The sequence below is a fragment of the Rousettus aegyptiacus genome, unplaced genomic scaffold (assembly GCF_014176215.1).
Source record: "Rousettus aegyptiacus isolate mRouAeg1 unplaced genomic scaffold, mRouAeg1.p scaffold_m13_p_3, whole genome shotgun sequence".
Classification (NCBI taxonomy): Eukaryota; Metazoa; Chordata; class Mammalia; order Chiroptera; family Pteropodidae; genus Rousettus; species Rousettus aegyptiacus.
Genome location: NW_023416306.1, coordinates 66,849,915 through 66,875,029, shown reverse-complemented (window position 1 = coordinate 66,875,029; position 25,115 = coordinate 66,849,915). Strand labels below are relative to the sequence as shown.

The window sequence follows — 25,115 nt, the reverse complement described above, 5'->3', positions numbered from 1 at the left end:
GAAAGGAAAAAGTGCAGCCCACTGCCAATATTAATTAATCTTACATAAACATGCTCTTTGAGGCTGAAGCAAATCTGACTGGTTTTCAATGTGAAAATTAAATATAAAAACTGTTCTTGGAGTTATTACTAAACAGAACTTGTCTCTAATCCTAATATAACAGAAATACATATGATGACCAGTATTTAATAAATTTTTTGTGTGTGGTTATTTCAAAGCATTGAGCAGCACAAAGCAGAACATCACATTCTGAACAAAAATATCACGTTTCTCTCTGGATCTTCTTGCCATCCTTGTTGTTGTGTGAGCAGCAAACTTTGTAGTGATCAGTTAGTTGGATTCTGTTTCCCTGGTGCTGGTGGTGCGCTCCTGGGGAAATGTCTTCCAGACAGGCAAGGAGGTGTGGCATCATCAGAGCATGGCTGACCTCGAAGACATTGCTGCCCTGGCTTGTGATGCTTTTCCAGCAATTTTCAGTCAACATCAGTCTGAAGTTTACATGGTTGACCATGTGCTCAGGATCATCTTTCTTGAACAGGATGTAGGAGTTCAGCACTGTAATGTCTAGAAGGTGGTGAAAGAATGTCTTATGCCAAAATCTGTGCCTTTTGTACGCAGACGGATAAGAAGTGAGCATCTGATCAGCAGAGTCCACTGCTCTCAAATTCTCGTTATAATCCACAATGACACATGATTTCTTAGTTTCTTTCCATTCATGTTATCGCTTTCAGTCAGTATCATTGTGGAATGTTGACAACACTGTCACCTCCTTCTTGTCACACCATTTTAGTGCCATAAGTTTACCAAAGAATCTGGCTACAGCCATCCCCTTTTCAATATATATATATATTTCACATCATTTGGCATCTGTTTTATGTTCATATGAGCTGTCTCAACAGCATCGGTCCTGTTTTGATGTAATTCTCTGAAAAGCATGGGAGATGTGTGGCAAACTTGGGGGATAAGGTTAGAGCTGTAATCCGTGAGTTATCTCAGGGTAAATGCTTCAGCCGCAAGTGCCACAGGTGAGTGTTCTCAGGGCAAATGGGAAATGGATTAAATGCTTCAGAATTCCAATCTCACATCTGCTTCTGTAAATCAGGGAGGGAATTCTGCCTGCTCCTATGAAGCATAAATTCCTTAAGACAGAGTTTCTGTCCTATATTCTTCCATTGGAAAATGATCCACTCATCACCTAAATCAGAATCACCCGAAGGAAGTTATTAAAAATGAAGACCCACGGGCACTTTCCCAAACCTAATGGATCATAATAATTACCCTCTCCACTACCTGCCCTCCCTGAATGATTTCTTGATACACTAAGATTTGAATGGTGCTAGCACTCATAATTCTGTACGTGTTCTTCGAGGCTTTGTTCACAGAACTAAGGGAATGAGCCGTATGGATAAATTGAGAAAAAGCATTCCAGGTTAAAAAAAAAAATTCTTTGATTCCTGCCATGAGGCTCGATGCCATCCTATATGGAATACTCAGAAATTTCTACCTGAATGAAAAAGACAGGAAAGCTTTTTTTAAAAAATTCTTTAATTGGCCTTATTGGTGAGAAGAGCTAGGATAGTGAATTAAGTTCAAATCACAAGGTTTCCATCACTGTACAGGTCATTCCATGTTGTCCTAGACCCTATACAATGAAGCAGTGACTTCTTCCTGGAAGAGAGAGGTTGTTGGGAGAATTTTTAGGAGGATTTTTGAGAGGATGCAGAACGGATGAGAAGAGGAAACTTTTTCTTATTAGACAAACTTACAGAAGGTCTTTCTTGTGTCTCAGGTTTCACAAATGTTGCTGTTCTCTTCAGACAATTTTATCTAATTAACATCTATTTTCCACTTCTTTATGCAGCAATCAGCATTCAATTACTGGAACCCAGCTGCTGATGCTAAAAAGTACTGAAAAATCAAATTCATACAATAAATCCTTAGATGCTCTCACCATTTCCTAAACTAAGACAAAGGAGTTTGATTCCTTGACTCCCCCCTTTCTTTTACCTCCATGCCTTCATTCTCCTTTTATAAATCCTTTTGTGACTTTGGTTCCATTAAAGGACCATCATTGAAGACTTCAGGGAGAGGGTAAAAGAAAATAAAAACTAACATGAACATTAACATAGAAGTCTCCCCATCTAAGGATAGTAAGAGGCTTAAATATTGACATAATATTTTTATTTGGTTTGAAGGAATCAAATATTGGAGAGCATTTTTATCTAACATTAATATTCATGTTTGCTACAGAGACTTTATCTTCCAGAGGAAATATGTCATCAGTCTGAACATTCTATAAGTGTTACTTTATAAAAGATGTGGTCATTGAAATCCTTTCCCCAAAACTTTAAAATGAACTTGACTTATATTTAATTAAATGACTATTTTGATAATGATTTTTTAAAGGTCAAATTTCTAATTGTGTCAATACATACATTTTATGATACTTCGGCCACCTTAAGTTTTTGTTTGAATAAGAAGGGAGAAGGGAAGGGAAAGTAGGTAGAAGGGAGAGAGGCGAAAAAAGAAAGGAGAGAGGGAGAACTGAAGAAAGAAGAAAAATGGAGAGAAGGAAAAGAAAGATACAGTGTGATTTTTATATAATTGATGTGAAAAATACAGTATAGTTATAGGACTTGGAGGTGCGACTTTGCTATTTCAAGTAAAAAGAATGGAGTGGAGAACCAAAATTTGCTAAGGACTTGCTTCCTAAATGTCAACTACTTTGTTTTTCCACTCATTTAAAACTGTCAACAATTAGTTTAAAAATATAGATATTATCCTTGACTTTAGGAAACAAAGGCTCCCTGACTTTATACGCCATGATCAACATATTTATCACCAGTTGCAAGATCAGGCACGGGAGCCAGATATGATTGTCCAAAACTCTCTATTCCCTTTCCATATTATCTATTTTCATGATTGTTTCTATTTCTACAGCATAACTTTATGTCTATGATTTCTCTAAATTTGTTTTCCAATTACAGTTCATATGCAATATTATATTAGTCTAACGTAGTGTTTAGACATTTATATAACTTACAAAGTGATCTCCCCAATAAGTCGGGCACCTACCTGACATCATACATACTTATTACAATATTATTGACTATATTCTCTATGCTGTACTTTACATCCTGTGACAATTTTTATAACTGACAATTTGTACTTCTTAACCCCTTCATCTTTTTTCACCCAACCCCCCAACCTCCTTCCCATCTGGTAAGCATCCATTTGTTCTCTGTATCTATAAGTTTGTTTCTGTTTTGATTATTTTGTTTTTTTTTTATTTAGATTCTACATATAAGTGAAATCATATGGTATTCGTCTTTGTCTGTCTGACTTATTGCACTTAGCGTAATAACCATATCTCATTATGGTTTTCTTCATCGTGGTTTTAATTTGCATTTCTCTGATGATTAGTGATGCTGAGCACCTTTTGATATGTCTGTTGGCTATCTGAATGTCCTCTTGGGCAGAGGACCTAAATAGTCATTTCTCCATTTTTTTCAATTGAATTTTTCTTTGTTTTTGTTTTGGTGGTGTTATATGAGTTCTTTATAAATTTTAGATATTTACCTCTTACCCATGTCTCATTGGCAAATATCTTCTCCTAATTGAAAAACTTTTTAGTTTGATGTAGTCACATTTGTTTATTTTTTCTTTTGTTTCTCTTCTTCCAGGAGATATATTATATATATATATATAAAATTATATAATATAATTACTAAGAGTGATGTCAGAGAGCATACTGCCTATATTTTCTTCTAAGAGTTTTAGGGCTTCAGGCCTTACATTAACTCTCCATTTGAGTTTATTCTTGTATATGGTGTAAGAAAGTTGTCTAGTTTCATTTTTTTGCATGCATGTTATCTGCCTAATTTTCCCAACATAATTTACTGAAGAGACTGTCTTGACCCCACTATATATTCTCGCCTCATTCATCATAGATTAATTGATCATATAGGCATGGGTTTATTTCTGAGGTCTCTATTCTGTTCTCTTGATTTAGGTGTCTGTTTTTATGCCAGTACCATTGCTGTTTTGATCACAATAGCCTTGTAAGTAGTGTTTAATATCAGGTAGTGCGATGTCTCCACTTTGTTCTTCTTTCTCAAGATTCCTTTGGCTATGTGTGGCCTTTTGTGATTCCATGTAAATTTTAGAATTATTCTATTTTTGAGAAGAATTGCATTGGTATTTTGATAGGGATTACATTGAATCTGTATTTGCTATGGATAGTATGGACATTTTAACAATGTTAATTTTTCCAATCCATGAGCCCAGTATGTCTTTCCATTTATTTTCTTCAATTTCTTTCTTCAGTGTCTTATAGTTTTCCAAAGACAGGGTTTTTACATCCTTGGTTAAGCTTATTTCTAGGTATTTTATTCTTTTCAATGCAATTATAAATGGGATCTTTATAAAAAATTTTTACTTGATAATTGGTTGCAATTCTAAGTCTGGGCATGAACTCAGCCCCCAATTATAACAGTTAATATAAAAATAGCACAGTTTACTGTACAAAAGTTCTCACATTGGAATTCAAAACAAGGATTGAGTCAAAGGCAATATTTCTTCATGGGTTAACAGAATTCATATGCATGGTTCCTCCCACAGCAAAAACAGAGCACAAAAATCAATGTTTTACTTAGAGTTGAAATGTAGATTCCTTACTGTTATAATATTCTGGCTGTAAAGAGAGCAAAGCTCCCAAAGGGCAAGAGAATCTGCTCAGTTCTGGCTCCATACCTCTTACTTGGTCCTAGACATTTTTCCTGAAACTAGATTAATCAAATGAGATCAAAGAAATATATTTTTCTTCAAATTTACATTGAAGGCACTCAATTAGTTTTAAGATCAGCATCCAAGAGAATAGTTATAACAGAATCCATGAACCCAAGGATAACATCAGCCTAGGACTATCAGGAGGAAAATCTACATGCTCTCAAGATAATGACCATATATCCTCCTTTGCTTGGGATAGTTGTGTTTTCCACTTGTTGCATTATTATGAATAGTGCCCCAACTCTTTCACAGAATTCCCCCAGTTTGGATGGTATATTCTAATCGCTCCACCTGTAGAAAACCTAGATCACCAGAGCAGACACAAGTGTATCTCCTTCCCACCTTGGGTTTGCCATGCTGAGAACATGCAATATTAATACATTATAAGACTTTTGTGAAGCTAAAATCAATAACTTATAGAATAAATATTGCTTATGTAACTTATAAAATGTGTTGAGAGATAGCACTTCTTTGTTTCTCTGCCTTAGCAGATTTATATTTTTGCAAAGATGGGCAGAGGAAGCTCAGCTAGGCAATGAAGTCAATGACAGATATGGGTTGGAATTCTAGCCCTGTCACTTATTACATGAGTGGCCTTGATCTAGTTGCTCAGCTCTCCCTAAACCTTAATTGCATATTCTGATATTTCCTTACCACCTACCACCGGGGTTGTTTTTACTGGAGTAACTAAGGTTTAGAGCCAGAAAGACCTTAGTTTAAATCCCATGTCTACCACTTCTTTGCTGCATAACCTTGTATGAGTAAATTTAGAGACTCAGTTTCCCCATCTATAGATGGCAACAAGAACAATTCCTTTCTCAGAGAAGGTTGTTTTGAAAACTGAACAATACAATTCATATAAAATAAGTATGTCATGATTTTTTTTATTATTTTGAAATATACTTAATAAAGTCTATCATTTATACCTGAAATTTAGTTAATATTGCCTTTATTTCTGACACATATTACGAGGTATTAACAGGTCTAGTTTAAATTACAGTTTTCTTATCTGAAAACCAAACTACATTTTTACCTGATTGTAAATCCTCAGGTGAAGTTTTCACATAAACATAACGTATGAATTATACCCCTGAAGTTGCTGAGTTAAGACTTCAAATGACATTGTTTTCTACAAAATAAAGTTAGAATTGCTAGAATTATTTCTTTATGTAAGCTGTTTTATACTCTCTCTTTCATCTTTATCTGTTTTTCACCTTTATTTTTAGTCATGAAAATCTCAATTTGCTGAGCCATTTATTGGTTTTCTTTCAAGACAGTTTATCCAGATGAGGATAATTAGCATGTATAGTACATGAAGATAAACATAATATTTAAGATAATGTGATTCTCTATGATTCTAGAAATGTTTACCAAAATACAAATAAACTGGCAAATATATACAAGCTTCTCTAGTACCTATGTGTATCTAAACTACACACACACACACACACACACACACACACATACATGCACACACATGTATATGGTGTAAGGAGTATATATTTTATATATAGTACATATGTATATATTTGTGTGTGTGTGTGTGTATATATATATATGGTGTATATATATATATATGTGTGTGTGTGTGTGTGTGTATAAAATCTCCAAGGAGACACATAGGTACCAACTCAAACTCAAACACACACAAATACATGTATATATAAAGTTCTCAGCCCAATATATATATTTTCATTGAAAGAAACAAACCAATAAATCAATTAAGACATGATTTCTGTTTTCTTATTAAAAATAACTCAATTTAAAGACAGAAGAATATTTGTTAATGCTCTGTGTGTAGGGATTTGATAGCAAGCAATAAGCTTGCCATGAAAAGAGATGCCACAACTGCATCCAAATGAGAGAGTATTAGAGGAGGAGGATGGAAGTGGTAGAATGTTGAGTGTAGACAGATGGCTTGAGTACAAGTCCCCATTCCAGTATTTATTAGATATTTGTTAAAAGTAATATGTTCTGTCTCATTGCTCTTAACAGAATTCTGATGAATGAAATATCAGAATTGAAAAGCCGATTTATAAATCTTTAATGTATGAAATGCATTCCAATGTGATACTCTGATTTTAGGATGTACAAAATGTTTAATAACACTGAATTAATGAAGATAAAGTTATTTCCTTTTAGAGTTACTGTCAATTCTGTGATTGCAATGAGGAGAAAAATTTAGTTTCAACACCTGTCTAATGCTGGCCGTTTTCCCAAGGAAAGCAGATTTCTGATTCAGAGCCTTGGAACATAAGAAATTTTAGCTAGCGAATAACATTATTTTGTTTCCATTGTATATAATTTGAATTACTTTCCATTTGTTACTTTCCATTCTGATTTGCCAATTAAAATTATATAGTAATCTAACTTTTAGGGTATTTAGGTTTTTGAATGAGTCGATGTAAAAATAAGTAAATAACAGTGCAGGTGATACACAGATTGGACAAGTCATGACTGGTATTAAAGGACTGACATTTGCAAACACTGTGCTATTACTACCTATCATTAAAGAGTTACTACTTACTTTGTTCAAGGTACTGTGTTGAGCTCAAGAGCACCTTCAGGGCACAAATAGGCATTAAAAGCACATTCACATATGAAAAGAGCTATTGCACAGATTATACAGGCTAAGGCAGATATGTAGTCCCCTTTTTAACATCTATGACTTGAGCCCTTTCTTTCCCACTGACTTACTCTACACTTTGGTTTGGAGGCACAGTTGAGAGCTGCCATTCCAAAAAGGCACACAAGTGCCGCCTCAAAGAGCATAGATTCTAGTACAGCAGATAAGACACATGCATACATAATGTATGGTAGGAAATAATGTAATGATAAAGCACTACAATATTCACAGGTGAAAGAAACAGTAACCAAAAAGTGTGAACATCTCCCGTCCTAACTTAGTAATGTGGTCAATTAAATAATTGATGAAAGATAGGGTAGGTCATGTCTATGTATTACTTATCCATCAGAGCAGAAGGTTACTATGATTGAATTTCAAAGGGTTGTCATATTTTTCTTCTGTTTGTTTTTTCAAAATTAGTGCATTATAAAATGCATTGAAAACATTTTTGACAAGTGATCAAAACAGAACTGATAAATACCCACTACTTATAGCACAATCTAACACTTAACATGCTGGTATATTTCTTTACAGTGTTTAGCTTGTTGCATATGGGTATTTTCCCCTTAATTATAGTCATAACATAGGTACAAATTTATTTTAAAATTTTATTTTTTAATTCCTATCACCCACCCCCTCCCTTTTGGAACCATCAGCTTGTTCTTTATATCTGTGGGTCTGTGTTGCTGCAGATTTGAGGTTCCAAGGTAAGGGGTACGAGGCTTAAGCAATTGAAAGAAAATGCTGGGGGCCGTAGGCAACTGCGACTTAACTCTTTATTCTAGTAAGGGCGCAGCCCACTTCGCAGGGCGGTGATGCCTTTTATACATAGGTTAAACAAGAGTGACACACTGCTAGATAATGGAAGCCAGCATATGGTTACATAAGAAAAGAATTGCTGAGTCACTTCTGCTCAGAAGTTAGCTAAGGATGTTGGAGGGAGCCTGACTACAGTCTTTCTTTCTCTGCACAATCTGTTTCTGCTTTATTTATTCATTTAGATATTTTTTTAGATTTCACATGTAAGTGAGATGATATAGTTTTCTTTCTCTGTCTGACTTATTTCACTTAGCATGACACCCTCTAGGTTCATCCATGTTGTTGCAAATGGCAAGATTTCATTCATTTTTATTGCTGAATATCATTCCATTGTATATATGTTGCACATCTTTTTATTCATCTATCGATAGACATTTAGATTGCTTCCATATCTTGGCTGTTACTGGTAATATTGCAATGAATATAAGGGTGCATATATATTTTCAACTTAATGTCTTTGTTTTCTTCAGATAAACATCCAGAAGTGGAATTGCTGGATCATATGGCAGCTCTATTTTTAATTGTTTTGATAAATCTCCATACAGTTTTTCATAGTGGCTGCACTAACTTACATTTCTACCAATGGTAAACAGGACAACTTTTCTCCACATCCTCACCAACACCTGTTATTTGTTGATTTATTAAAGATAGTCATTCTGATGGTGTAAGGTGATATCCAATTGTGGTTTTGATTTGCATTTCCCTGATAATTAGTGATGGTACGCATTTTTTCCTGTCTATTGGCCATCTATATGCCCTCTTTGGAGAAATGTCTATTCAGATCTGCCCTTTTATACTTGGCTTTCTTTTTTTTTTTTTGGAAGGGTGGAGGGAGGGATTAAGTTGTATGAGTTCTTTGTATATTTTGGATAGTAACCCTTTATTGGACGTATCATTGGCAAATACCATCTCCAATTCAGTAGGTTGGTTGTCTTTTTGTTTTGTTGATGGTTTGCTATGTAAAACCTTTTTAGTTTGATGTAGTCCCATTTGTTTCCCTTGTTTGAAGAAAATATCCGAAAAGATACCTAAGAGAGATGTCAAGGTGTTTACTGCCTATGTTTTGTTCTAGGCATTTTATGGTTTCAGGTCTAACATTTAAGTCTTTAATCCATTTTGAATCTATTTTTGTATATGGTGTAAACATAGACACCAATTTATATCCTACTTTTTTCACTGAACATTTTTCATGTTAAAATTTTCCAAGTTATTAAATATCTCATATAACCATAATTTTAATTCCTGCATAATAATCAATTTAAGGAGAGAATTCACAGATAATGTAATTATTTCTCCATGACTGGGCATTGCTGTTTTGCAATATTTCAATATATTAAATAATATAATAAAATGCATCTTTGATGTTTAAAGTTATAATCTCATTTCAATTTGAGAAAATATTACTATCATCAGCATGTTTACTGGACAGAGTTTTCTTAGAATATGATTATCTGTCTAAGAATGAAAATTGCATTTACTCATCTCTGCGTCCTCAGCTCTCCCTTGCACATAGAAGGTAACTAGTATGTGTTTATCGTGTTAAATAGAATATACTTTCTTCTTTGATAGTTTACCACTTTTTTTTTTGGAGGTAATTCAAGCAACCAGTTGTCAGCCATTAGTTGCTAAAATAAAGTCCCTAAATGTCTACTAAAGTTAGAGGCTAAAATTTATGTGTCTTGAAATATAAAGAATCACATGTTCTTGCTTAGACTAATCCAGTGCCTATAGATTGCCTATCCCTGGTAGTGACTATTTACATCAGGAAATGTTTTTGGTTTGCTCTACAACTATTTTTTAAAAAGCTGCATTTTGCTTTTACTTTAACCATCCTAAAAGTAGCTAAAAAATTGATAAAATTTATAGCACCTAGGATTCTAATAAGTGAGAATTTCAGAAGCAATTCTCTATCAACAAACGCCAAAGTTGAACCATGGTGTGGCAAAATATAATTGTCTTTGTTTCTCTAATGTATTAAAAAAAAAAAAAAGTTGAACATGAAACTGCATTAGTGATTTTTTAAGTAGATGGTAATTTTCCAGATGCCTAAAATCCTTTCTGGAATAACTTAAATAGAAGCTTAAATATGTCCATAACACTAGATTGATACTTAATAACAATTTGTATTTATTTTGACAGAGAATGGCTAGCTACTTACCAAACCTACTTGCTTGTCCTCATAGAAACATATCTTAACTACATTTCCCAGCCTCCCTTGCAATCAGATGTGCCAGCATGACTGGGTTCTGGCTAATATTGTACACAGGCAAAAATTATGAGTGTTATTGTCAGGTCTGGTTCGTGAAAAACTCTTGCCCATAATCCTCTTTGTCTTTTTTCCATATGGAGTGAAGAGGACTTCAAAGATCGAGAAGAGGGTGGAGCCACAATATACAGAGGCACAGGTCCCTCAGTGTTTTTGTGGAACAGAACTAATAAAGTACTGGTTTAAGTCACTGAGATGTAATGGTTTAGCTATTACAAAAGCTGGCAGAAATTTATATTTGTTCAATTCCAGGGTGTTCCAGAAGGGATTTAAAATAGCTATCTTGTCGGAACAGCTTTAAACAAGGAAGAAGCTAAAATGTCTAGGTGCCTGCAGCACCAACTAATTAAAACCAGGTAATCTCCAGAGAGATTCATTCATGAATACTCACACTTCAAAGAGTCCAATCTTCACAGAAAAGATAAAAATTCAGGAATCTTCAGAGGAAACTACTTAACAGAATTCTACTTTACTTGATCTTATTTTTCCAAGTAAAATGTAACAGTCTTATGAAAGAGAAGTAGTTGTTCTCTGTGGTCAGACTTTTCACAGAGATTGGCCTTGCTGGGTCTGAGCAATTTCTACAGAAAGGCAAACACCCTTTTTTTTTTCTTTTTTTTACTCCCAAGTGAGGCACATATTTCATAGCTTTTTATAACTTTCTTCAGAGGAATTTGAGTAACTTATTAACGGGAATTTTTGCCTTGACTTGCAATTACCTCAGTTTTCTCATTTGTACTATGAAATACTCACCAGAACTTAATATCTACCTTGATAGACTATCTCAGTGCCTCCAAACTGCCTAGGACATGGCTACATCAGGAAAGGTTTTTAGCACTCCCTTCAGTTGAAAGATATTATGTCTAAGAGACATCATTTGCAGTATTCCCATTTCCCTAAATTAGAATAACAACTATGTATAGAGCTCTGATTTTATATATACTATCAAATTTTATTCTCACAATAACTCAATAGGATAGTTACAATTTTCATTTTAGAGGCAAGAACACAGAATAAGAGAGAGTTAAGATTTAAGCATGTTTTATCACTGAACATCTATGCTCTTATTCATTACCTTATATTGCCTTACACATTTGGAGCGTTGTGTATCACATTTGTGAGGCCATCAGCATCTTAAGCCAACTACTCTTTAATTAATAATATTAATTTCAAAGAGATATGTCTCAAAGCTAGACAAAAAATACTTTCATCTATAAAAGGTTTAAGTAGAATAGGCATACTGTATGTCCAAGTATTTCTATGTAGGCCAAGAGGAGACTCAGAACTGTAGGAGAAGAGCAAATAATTTGCATTTCAAAGAGATCAAAATAAATACAACAGAGGGCTCTCCAGTTTCAGGAAAGATTAAACAGAAACTATTAATTAATGATTTAGGACATGCTTTGCTAATTGTTTACTAGTCACTTGAATACAAAATGAACTCATGTTTTCAAGTAGATACAGTCCAGTGGAAAGCTGATTCAAAACCATGAAAAAAGATACCAAAGCATAGCCCAGAGGGAAGATGAGGAAATTTTCATTTTTTTCTCTATTTCTAAAAGGAATATTAAAATATATATATTTTTTTAAAAAGTTATAGGTGCCGAGATAAGTTATATTCCATGATAAGAAAGGATGGAAGAAGTGCAGGGTAAAAGTTCAGAGCTCTGCCTTTGAAGTAAAAAAAAAAAAAAAAAAAAAAAAAAAAAAAAAAAAAGAAAAATGAAAAAGAAAACCCTGCATAGAAATTTTGGCTCTATTACTGACTAGGGCTAACCTTAGACAAATGACTCAGCAAGGAAAAGTCTTGACTTCAAGAGATAAGTACTTAAACCAGACTTGTGGAATCCTTCATAGTGTTCCACAAAGACCACACCATGACTTTTGTCTGATTTATTCTTGGACAATCTAGAGAACAAATATGAGGTCAGTTAGCCTCCTTTGTGGGAAAGTAAAGGAAGTTGAGGTTATACCACGACTGTTCTGAATTGACAGGATTTTCAGGGCAAATGAATGTTCTCCATGCCAAATTAAGGCAAATGCATGAAAGAGCCAGTATGAGAGTTGTCCTAGGTCTTTTCAATAATGCCACCTTAGAGGGTAATGGGGCATCAGCAAATATACCTGGAAGTGAGTATTCCTAGGGACTAGAGAATGACTACTCAATAAACCAGAATAGAGATTCATGATCCAGATCAAGGAAACAACCCATGAGATGTCCCTTGATTATGGGGCCCCTAAAGCCCCCAGATATTGCCACATAAAAGGAATCAGCTTGAATATCTGCCAGTCCCAGATAACACTTACCTATGATAGTTCCAGTTAAACAAGAACTTTCCTGATCTCCTTACCTCTTCTTAATAATTTATAAAAAAATAATAGAGGGAGAAAATTAAGATGCTATTTGACTATATCTATTAAGTGCTGCTTGTTCAATTTACTAGTTGTATGACCATCTTATACCAATTTTATTTCATTATCATATTAACATCTCATTTTCATGCAGAATTAGATGTTAGAATCTAACATTATATAGGCTTCAAACCAAATGATATTTACAAACATTTAATATTCTCTAGCCAAGTAACTATAGCGATCAAAATGCTATCTGCAGTTTTTTACAGATGTGGTGATCAGCATATGATTAATTGAGAGGTATTTATAATGATGAGTATCTGTTTACCTACCTGCATGAGCTACTGGATAATTTTATCATTACATTCAAAATTTTCTTATAAAACTCATTGGATGCTCTTCATATCTGGCTTTCATGTTCTATTTCCATTTTCACTTTCATTTTGAATGTCCTTCAAGTTGAGCCTTAACTTTGAAAGTTTCTATTTCTTCCTTACCAAAAATGAGTAGGAAGAAAAAGATGAAAATACAATGTTTTGAAGGGTAACTGGAAATCATACAGAAAGATAAATTTTATTCTGTAGAAAGACTGTTCAAATATAATGTTTCCTGCCAGGCAGGGGACATAGGGGTTCAATCTCAAGCTCTCTTGGGTCCTTCAAAGAACTTAGGTAACCCTAGTGACTTTCAAATCTTGCTCACACTAAAATTTATTTCTCTTAGTTTTCAAATGGTTTATACAACTTTCACAACCCTTTATTATCTGACTTAGGCATAGACCAGTAATTTCTGAATTTACAGTTTTAGAGACCTAGAAATTATAATGTCACATATATTTTGGATACTTTTATTCATTAGATCCTTTACTTCCCCCTCACCACCCCCACCTACCTCATCACTCAGCTCTCTCCATTTGGGAAACAGTTTTGCTAGGAAAAAAAAAATCTTATCATTAGCTAGTGTGAAGGTTTAAAGAGATTTCTTTGCTATCCATTTATTGTTTTGTGCCCTTGTTCAGTTGCCAGAGAACTAAATTAATCAAAGAATTCCCAGGCTAAGCAATTTATCATTACCTTATCATCCATCAAAGCAGACGTGTCTCTTCTAAACTTTCTTTTTAAACAACATACAACAACCATCACCTCTTTCCTTTCTCATGTTTTTTGAAATGATGGCCATCTGAAACTCCATTCTACCAATCTATTCCTCTTTAATCACTGTATCATTCATTTGAAGACTTCCTTAGGTGTTCTCCTAATCCGTCCTCTGAGGACATCCTTGTCCTTCTTCAAAATGCTTTCTGTCCTGTTGGATATTGCTAAACAAACCATTATCACATTAAAAATTATAATAATGGCAGCTATTATTTATGTTCTAGGCACCTTACATATAGCACCTGTAATGCCCATGTTTATTCTGCTATATTATCACAAACTAACAGAGGAGACAGTGAGAATCATACACATTATCATCTCACCCATGTCCCACAGCTAACAAATATCAAACTCAGAATTTGAGCCAGGTATTTCTGAGTCCAAATTTTCATGGTTTTATTCTTCCACATTACTCCTTTAAGTCCATTTCCTGAATTTGTTTGTGTTTCTTTCACTTACAGAATGGGCTCTAAAATAAGTACCCAGAACTCAAAAAGTATAAGTATGAAAATACCCAACTTCACATGCTAGGTTTAAAAAGGTACTACTAGTCATTGTGCCTGAGAGTCTCTTTGATCAGAATCAATGGAAAGTCCCTAGTCAGCTCCCTACAGATTTTAGTTTCCGGCTTTGTTCTTAATAAAACGAAGTTCATCTTGTCAAACCTTGGTCACAGTCAGACATTATGAGAAAGCTTTGATTGTACGACTTCTGCTGACAGTGAAAGCTAAATGAAGTCAGCAGTTCGCCCTTCTAGACTAAAACTGAGAAATATTTGTGATGAGAATAATAAAGCACAACCTTTCTACACAGTTTCCAAACATCAAAAAATTATGATGAGATATGGCCCCAAATTATCTAGTTCTGCCTAGCTGAGATATAAGGAGAATGGGACAAGTATTCCAGATCTGAAGGGAGCTTGTCTGGTGCCTGCTTACTGAGCACTTATCCATCTTTTTTTCTTTTGTTTTTCTTTTGTTTTTCTTTTCTTTTCTTTCTTTTTTATTTTTTTTATTTTATTTTATTTTTTTTGTGATGGTCCTCTACTTTGGAACCAAAATAATCAATTTTTAAGGAAAAGAAATACTAGATACTATCCACCTAAGTTGAGATCTTTTATGGTTAAGTTGCGGCCATGATTGATTTAGATACTGTTATTTCTGTGATAGATACACTCAGAGCCAGATTAAGGGATTTAAGTAATAAACGTTCCTTAAACCATTACTGAAATAAATCAGAAATAAAATGTCAGTTATCTCCTTGTCTAACTATATGTAGATTGAACAAACACTGCCAGAGAAGATTGTACTCTGCAGGGGAATTTTTCAAAATCTCACTCTTTACTATCAATTTAAAATAAACTGAAGTACAGAGCATATAATAAAATTTTTATCTTGGACATGGTCATATAATTGTAATAGAAAATATATTTTCCCTGCCCTACCAAAGAAATATTTGAAAAATATTTTCAGGGAGTGTGAAGCCAATAATCTGCCTAGGAAACTCACACTTCTTGGTCCAGTGATGGACATATTTGAGAAAACCAGGAATTCCTCATTTTGCTACTGTTATTAAGCATGTCATCTCAGTGAATGACAGCAGGTCCCATCTAGTTTACAAAAGGCTAAATATCGTCTTTGTCTCTTCCTCTACTCACAGTTGTTCTATTTCTATTCTGCTTCAAAATACCTCTTCGATCTATCCATTTACCCAAGCCTACTCCTATGACCCTGATCAAGACCACTTTTCTCCTGGTTTAAATTAAAGCAACAGCTTCCTAAGTTTCCAGCTTCATGTTTTACCCTCCTGCAAGTCTATTTTTCATGCTGTAGCCAAATTAATCTTCCCCGAATGAAAATCTGATTATATCACTCTTTAACATAAAAGACTTTAATGGCTTGTCCTTGCCCTCAGGACAAAGTGCACACAGCTTATCGCAATTTACGAATCCCTTGTAGATCATTCCCCTAATTATCTCTTTAGCCTCTATTCTTTCTATTTCTCTCCTATTTTTGCTCCAACTATCTGGACTACTTTAATTCCCCCATCACAGAGTGTTCTCTATAATTTCCATGTCTTTGCACACACTATTCTCTTTGCCTAAAACACACTATACCTCTCTCCACAAAGATTGGTGTTGTGTGGTAAATAGAAATATACTGTTTCAAGGCTACCATATATTTTACCTGAAGCAATTTGATAATAATTCTAAATAGACTGTGATAAAGATGTACACTGTAATCCCTAGAGCAACAAATAAAAATAATGTAAATAAATATATATACATAGAAAATCAAAAGAGGAATTGAAATGCAATACTAAAAGCTAATTGATTAAAACAGGATAAGACAAGAAAGGAACAAAAACTTTGAGCAATAGACAAGAAAGAAAAATGACACATCCAGATGCAACTATATTAGTAATTATATTTGGTTTTAACAGGCAAAGCAATCCAACAAAAAGCAGAGATTGCAGAGATCATCAGACTGATTCAAAAGCAAGAACTGGCCACATACTGTCTATAGCTCTTTAACTACAAAGAGACAAATATGTTGAATGTAAAAGAATTAAAAAAGGTATACCATGAAAACATTAAGCTTAAGAAAGCTAGACTATATTTATCATTCAAAATGACTTGAAGTCAAAGAGCATTAGTAGAGTCAAAGATGGAGTCTTTCTAATGGTAAAAGATCAATACATCAGAAATTGAACATGTGCTTACTATTAGAGCTTCAAAATATGAAACAAAGACCTACATCACTAAGGAAAATATAGACAAATTTACATCCATAGCTAGAGATTTTAACAGACATCTCTTGGTAATTGATAGAATAGCTTTGAAAAAATTAACGAGGATTTGGAAAATCTGAACAACACAACCATATTAACCTTAATGACTTTTACAGACCATTACACCCCAAAACAGCACTTACACATCTATTCCAAGTACACATGAATGGTCACCAAGATTGATTACATGCTGGTCCATAAAACAATCTCAGTAGATTTCAAAAGACTGAAATTTTGCAGAGTTATGTTCTCTGACCACAACAGAATTAAATTAGAAATAAACAATAAGACTTTAGAAAAGACCTAAATACTTGAAAATTAGATAACTCAAACCCAAATCATCCATGATTCAAAAAAGGAAGCACAAATTAGAAAAATGTCTTGACTAGAATAACTTTTAAAATATATATTAAAAATTTTGTGAAATATTGTTCAGCAATGCTTGGGGGATATTTATAGTTTTAGAAGCTTATATTAGAGAAGATCTAAAATCAATGACATAAGGTTTTATCTTAGATTAAAAAAATAGAAGAGCAAACTAAACCCAGATGAACCTGTACCAAATATCTATGTATATTAAATTGTTTCCTTATGAAACATTTCCAGGGGGAAAAAAGAATCATAAGATGTACCTGCTTTTGGAGGTGGTGGATATATTTACAGCAAAGCTTGTGTTGATTTTACAGCTGTATACATCTCTACAAATTCAAGTTGTATACAATGAATATGTAGAGCTTTTTGTATGTCAATCATATCTTAATAAAGTGGTTTTAAAAATAAAAATTAAATGATTCAGAGATAAACATGTTGATATTTAACATGTAGATTTAAATTTAATATATTAACTTCCTGAAGGTTGTACATTTTGTTTCTTCCATCAGTTCCCTCTGTCCTTGTTAATTCTGGGTAAAATAATTATTGCACTCTCAATCTGATGGGCAAAACTGATATACCCATATTGTTTAACTCATTGCTTACTAGTGAAGCTGATGATCTTTTCATTTATTAGCTGCTTTTAGATTTTATTATTTTTACCTATTTTTCTTATTGATTAATAAGAGCTGTTTAATATGATCTTTAATCCTTTATATCAGTCTAAAAAATATTCTTCAGTTTAACAATTGCCTTCATGTGAGTGTCTGTGCTGTTTATTTACTTATACTATTATTTTTAAATGCATAAAATTGAATAGATGGTCGTTTTCTTTTATGATTTCTAGCTTTAGCCATAGAAAATGCTTTTTAACTCTATTATAAAATTATTGAATTTTCTTCTAGTACATTTTTTCTTGCATTTTAATTCTTAATTCATTTGAAATTTAATTTTATTGGAACAAAGAAAATTGATGTGCAACTTTTTTTTACTAAATAACTATCCAGTTATAGCCTTTTATATTTTTCACACTGAATTAAAATACCACCTTTTGCAAATACAGACCTTTAAAATAAACTAAGATATAATTCCTTACCCTTTTCCCTGACTGTATATTTTTGTGTCAATATCATGCTGTTTCAAATTATAGTGTTGTAACTTGCATTTAAATATCTTGTAGGGGAGGTTTGTTTTCCTTACTATTTTTAATGTTTCAGATTATTCTCATATTTGTATTCTTTCAAATAAACTTTAGGATTTTTCAGATCCAAAACTATATGTAATTATATATATACTTATTGAGAAAAAATTATCTATTAATATCAAATCTTTCTAATAAAATACATAATGTATCACTCTTTTTGGTAAATTTCATCCTATTCTACATATTTCTTGCTAAGTTTATTCTAAAGAATTTGATTTCTTCTCAGAGATTTGTAACATTTTTTACAATAATATTTTCTGTTTTATATGTGACAAAATATTTATATTTTATAACATGCTAATTGTTCTCCTATTCTAATAATTTTCAGTTGATTTCCTTTGGTTTTCAAGACAGATCTTAATTTTATCTATAAACAATAATAGTTTTAGCACATCCTTTCCAATAATTATAGCTTTTATGTTCCTATATAATTGATTTTGCTAGCGCTTTCTGTGTCTTTGCCTTGCTTCAACATTTTGGGAGCATTTTTCTAGTTATTCACCATTAAGGTTGATCCTAGTTTGTTTGTTTTTTTAATGGTAGATTTGTTTAGAGACAGAATAGCTATTCATATAGACATAGACATATATGTAAACACCGTGATTGGAGAATCGTACTCTTACTAATTGTTCTTTTATAATTCAAGAGTGAACACTGAAGTTTACCAAACACTTTGTTACCTAAAAATATTGTTTTAATCTTACCTTGCATAATATGTGCTGCTTGGGTGTGTACCCCTGGGGATCTCAGATTGAGAAGCATAACTCAACAAATAGCACACTTCTTGTTAATCAGTTGAGCAGTAACTTCATGTCTGCTTAACTATATACATTTAAAAAATGCTCATTTCTGATCTCATTCAATATCTATTTAATTTCAGTTAATAGGTTCACTGGGTTTGAATTTGCATCCAAAAGAATGAAAGTTCATTTATTATTTAAAAATATGTTTTCTCAATATTAGGATTCTTCCCATTCTTCAATATTTAACCTAAAAACTTGAAGCATTTTCATTGCCATGGCTATTTTGGTGTCTTGATTTGGCCTCATCCCTATGATAAATACACTGAATACAGGGAGATTTTGAGGATCTTTTTGTTTACCTCGAAAAAAAACTTCATAAATCAAAATTTCCTGAATTCTAAAAGAGGTATGCTTTCTGACTGTTTTTTTTTAAATACAGAAAAAAAAAATTATACATGTAAGAAAAAAGTCTCAACCTCTTACATGAAATGAAACCGTGTTTTGTCCTTTGAACCTAAGGGCCTGATGTTGAATAGAGCTTATATTAGCATCATTTTGAACACAGGATGATCTCTCAAATATTAGAGATGCAGACACTGATTCAAACTGGATAAATTTCATCTTAGTCACTGACCTCTACTTTGGTCATTTGAGTTCAAAATACAGCCTTTTGTGAAATGTATACTGCTTTGCCTCACAGTCTGTGACAGACATTTCATTAGTTTCTTTAGAGTTGTCAAATACTGCAATTGTTGTAACTCTAAGAAGCTACAATTACCATCCCCATTATCTCCATTTCATAGCCAAGAAAACTCAAGTGTAGGGTGATTAAGTAACTTATCCAAGATGATGTAGCAATAATGTAGCAACTCTCAGGTTTAAGTGCAGATCTGTGTGATGCCAAATCCAGAGTCTTTCCCATTGTACTTGCTGCCTTATTTATGCCCCTTTATTTCTCCATGACTTAACTCAATTTCTTTTCCTCCCTCTTTTACCCCTTCTTCTCCAGGCCCTTGACCAAGGTATAGACTAAGAGGTGGAGTCATGCTTCATACGGCCATATCATGTTGGCAGCCATTCCTGGGTCTGGCTATGGTGTTAATCTTCATGGGGTCCACCATTGGCTGCCCTGCTCGCTGCGAGTGCTCTGCCCAGAACAAATCTGTTAGCTGCCACAGAAGGCGGTTAATTGCCATTCCAGAGGGCATTCCCATCGAGACCAAAATCTTGGACCTCAGCAAGAACAGACTGAAAGGCATCAACCCTGAAGAATTCATATCATATCCTCTACTAGAGGAGATAGACTTGAGTGACAACATCATTGCCAATGTGGAACCAGGAGCATTTAATAACCTCTTTAACCTGCGTTCCCTTCGCCTAAAAGGCAATCGCCTAAAGTTGGTCCCTTTGGGGGTATTCACGGGGCTGTCCAACCTCACCAAGCTTGACATTAGTGAGAATAAGATTGTCATCTTACTGGACTACATGTTCCAGGATTTGCATAACCTGAAGTCTCTAGAAGTGGGGGACAATGACTTGGTTTATATATCACACAGGGCCTTCAGTGGACTGCTTAGCTTGGAGCAGCTCACCCTGGAGAAATGTAACCTAACAGCAGTACCAACAGAAGCCCTCTCCCACCTCCGCAGCCTCATCAGCCTGCATCTGAAGCATCTCAATATCAACAGTATGCCCGTGTATGCCTTTAAAAGGTTGTTCCACCTGAAACATCTAGAGATTGACTATTGGCCTTTACTGGATATGATGCCTGCCAATAGCCTCTATGGTCTCAACCTCACATCTCTCTCGATCACTAATACCAACCTGTCCACTGTACCCTTCCTTGCCTTTAAACACCTGGTATATCTGACCCACCTTAACCTCTCCTACAATCCCATCAGCACTATTGAAGCAGGGATGTTCTCTGACCTGATCCGCCTTCAGGAGCTTCATATAGTGGGGGCCCACCTCCGTACCATTGAGCCTCACTCTTTCCAAGGGCTCCGCTTCCTTCGTGTGCTCAATGTGTCTCAGAACCTACTAGAAACTTTGGAAGAGAACGTCTTCTCCTCCCCTAGGGCTTTGGAGGTCCTGAGCATTAATAACAATCCACTGGCCTGTGACTGCCGTCTCCTCTGGATCCTGCAGCGGCATCCCACTCTGCAATTTGGCGGCCAGCAGCCCATGTGTGCTGGCCCAGATACTATTCGTGAGAGGTCATTCAAGGATTTCCATAGCACTGCCCTTTCTTTTTACTTTACCTGCAAAAAACCCAAAATTCGTGAAAAGAAGTTGCAGCATCTGTTAGTGGATGAAGGACAGACGGTCCAGCTAGAATGCAGTGCTGATGGTGACCCTCAGCCTGTGATTTCCTGGGTTACACCTCGGAGGCGGTTTATCACCACCAAGTCCAATGGAAGAGCCACTGTGTTGGGCGATGGCACCCTGGAAATTCGCTTTGCCCAAGATCAAGACAGTGGGATGTACGTTTGCATTGCTAGCAACGCTGCTGGGAATGACACCTTCACAGCCTCCTTAACTGTGAAAGGATTCACTTCAGACCGCTTCCTTTATGCGAACAGGACCCCCATGTACATGACCGATTCCAATGACACCATTTCTAATGGCACCAATGCCAATACATTTTCCCTGGACCTTAAAACAATACTGGTGTCTACAGCCATGGGCTGTTTCACATTCCTAGGAGTAGTTTTATTTTGTTTTCTCCTCCTTTTTGTGTGGAGCAGAGGGAAAGGCAAGCACAAAAACAGCATTGACCTTGAGTATGTGCCCAGAAAAAACAATGGTGCTGTTGTGGAAGGGGAGGTGGCTGGACCCAGGAGGTTCAACATGAAAATGATTTGAGGGTCTACCACTTACACGATCATTTCTGTGTCACTGTTGGTATCCAGTAGGACAATCTGGCACAGCAAATTACTAGGTTAAAAAGGCAGTTTAGTGCAGCTGCTCCTGTGTCAAAGCAAGGTCCACAGAAGCGGGAGGACTTCCTATGGAGACTCTCCATCTAAAGGCAGGCAGGCATGTGTCAAAGCCCTTCACACAGTGGGATTCTAATTGTTTGCATTGCAAATATTGGCATTCTGGGGATCTCAGGAATGAACCTGAACCTTTGACTCATGCTCATGGACAGATATTCAACATTTTCTACCACTGCAGAAACAAAAGAAAAAAGTTAAAAGGAACAACCTACAATGTAGGATTTACTTGTTAAAAAGACACATTTGTCTAAAACATACTCTACAGAAAAATTTGTATCTATAATTATCATTTGTTAAATCCTTGCATCATACCATATTGTTGGTTCAACACAACAAGGAAATCAATATATTCTTTACTCTTTTTTTTGAAACATATATGCTGTATATGTTTTAAAGCAATATGAATGAGAGGTTGTGCTTTTAGTTATTCACCATTATAGATCCAAGTGTGATTTCACCTTCCTTTACATACAAATAACCTTGACTAGATCCCCGGAGTTGTGGGCAGAGATATGTTGAAAGATGCATTTATTTGATGTAGGATGCCAAGAAACAGGACCCAAGGCAAAACTGCTCAACTCTGTTAACTTCTGTTACTATAAATAAAGGCATGTGCCTAGTTTTGATACAGAATGGAATATTTTTTATACTTGTGATATCACATTGGACCAGTTTACTGTAACAAAGCCCTTGGTTTCTCCAGAATGTGGTATGCCACTAGTTCTACCTGTAAAATGCAAGGTAGGTGATAAGAATGAAAATGATCCATTTAACAACATCTTGTTTTACTTTCATCAGTGTGTACTCGTGGGTTAACAGAAAATGGCAGAGGATATAACTATTATATATAGTCATAGGGTAATATTCACCTCATAGCTAAGATCAGGAATTCAGATGTTCAAAAGCGCTCTGGATAAGTTCATCTCAGATGCCAATAAAAACCAGGTGATCCATGCCTAAAACAATATTAGTGCAACTAAGAATCTGTTTAAAACATGATAGCTGCCTGAAGGCTGGATTGCTGCCGAAGGAAATGTCTAGCCGCTTTGATATTTTCCATTCAGATACTGTATACAGAGCATTACCTGGAATTCACGGCAACTTCAGGGTTTCGCTCTGCTTCCTTACCAAGCAGATAATTGGCTTTTATTTTGAAAATTATCCTGCATAGACCAAGAGGAATCTGTCTTGTTTTTAAAGAGGTGAGAAGGAATAAGGTGGATTAAAAAGCACTCACCAATTTATTATCTCTAACGAAAAAAACCTAAGATAATCCCCCTAAATTGTGTTAAATTGTACTGACACTTTTACCCCTCTGATCCAAGGATATTTGCCCAATTCGATTTGTATTAATGGTTGTTACTCAAAATTAAAACATTATAGTTTAAAAAAGAGGTTGGGGGCGGGGCATGCCATTGCCACCAGTGATCTGGTTCAAATGAGAAATGAGACGTGATTCCATTTGGCTAAATTTTGAATTTTTTGAAAATTTTGAATTTGGAAAAATTTTGAAATTTTTCCAAAGCATATACATTCATATGATATGGAAAAAGCATTGAATATAGACTATATTAATGAAATGTGATCTATTTAATCAGTATAGAACAGATAGGAAAATTTCTATATTTTGCACATTTTGAGAGGGGCCTAAAAATGAACCCCCTTTCAGATAGCATGTAAGCTGGGCTAGAAAGGATTTGTTTCTTAACACATCAGACTAGAGGTTTGACTTTCAAAAAGTTGGCATTTGTTTTAATATTTAAAATTTTGAGCAACTTCAGTAAAATTAAATTGCCCCAATAAAAAAGTGACAAGTCCAGAAATTGTTTTGCCAATTGGATAGTGGCATGGTTAAACCTATTTCTCCATTAATAAATGATAGAAAATGAAATAAGGAAAATTTAAGAATTGCCTATTTGGGTCATTTTCAATTGACTTTCCTGATGATTATCATCTTTTAGAAATCATTTCCCATTTGTGGCAATTAGTGTATATCTAACAATACAAATCAAGATGGGTTGTAAATTCTATCAAAATTTCAACTTGCGTGCAAAAGGAATGAGTTTCAAAATGAAAAAAAAAAATTAAAGTGAAGAAATAGCCTTCCAAAAGTTAATAGAAAATACTTTATATTAATTTTTCAATATCATATAGAGTAAGTACTTAACTAATTGTCCAACAACAAAAAAGAAACATTGAGCAATTGATAAAAGGGTTTTGTAATTTAACTGCTATTTTCTGTCATAAAATGGACCAAAAATAGCTTAGTCAAATGAATTTGGAAATAGTTAATCCACCATGAAAAGATTTAGCTTAAAAAAATTTAGTTATTATCCCATTGGAAGAAGAGAGATTGCACTCTCTCAGGGATGTCCATACTCTGATACATGGGAAAAGTTATTTAATATATTAATAAGAAATCTTCCAAAAAAAAGGCCTATAGACTAATAAATTAGAAAAATGCTGCATTCTGTAACCACCTCCTGGAAGTTCAAAATCTATGAGCCAAATAAATCCTCTGAAAAGTCCTGTAAACATGAATTCTGTTTGTTTGCCTTGGGGGTTCTCCAACCTATTTGAGCATGAAGCACTTCTTTTCATGTTGTAAATGTTAACATTTTGAAAAATGAGTTCTGTGTAACCCATTCTGATCAATGGACTAAAGTACTCTTCTGAAGTATTCTTAAACCCAGTATTTCTAATAAAACTAAAATTACGTATTTGAATTGGGCTCCCATCAATTACAAAAAACGTACCCCAATATGAATGATCTGATCATAAAAATATACTGGCTAGTATTTCTAGGAGAATCATCTTTCTTCCTGAAGCATCATAGTAATGGATTTATAGATAATTGGCCACTTAATTTTCTACTTTCTCACTATTGGTGTAAATCTTGAGTTCCTTTATGTATCTGCAAGGTAGGTTCTAATCTTAGGTTCCATTGACTCTGGGACCCTTGTATACAGACTCATTGCTTCAGATTACTTCTTCATTAG

At 34.4% G+C, this 25,115-nt stretch overlaps 1 protein-coding gene across 20 annotated transcripts in view; it reads left to right on the top strand.

Annotated features, from left to right (window-relative positions):
- The window catches only part of LINGO2 (leucine rich repeat and Ig domain containing 2), a 1,061,594-nt gene extending 1,036,752 nt beyond the window's left edge, over positions 1 to 24,842 (top strand). For all 20 annotated transcript variants that reach the window (XM_036217659.1, XM_036217656.1, XM_036217649.1 and 17 more), the window contains one exon: positions 20,127 to 24,842. In XM_036217659.1, the coding sequence (XP_036073552.1) occupies positions 20,162 to 21,982 (1,821 nt within the window). In that variant the 5' untranslated portion in view covers positions 20,127 to 20,161 and the 3' untranslated portion in view covers positions 21,983 to 24,842. The remainder of the gene's footprint in view (positions 1 to 20,126) is intronic.
- Positions 24,843 to 25,115: the final 273 nt, after the last annotated feature.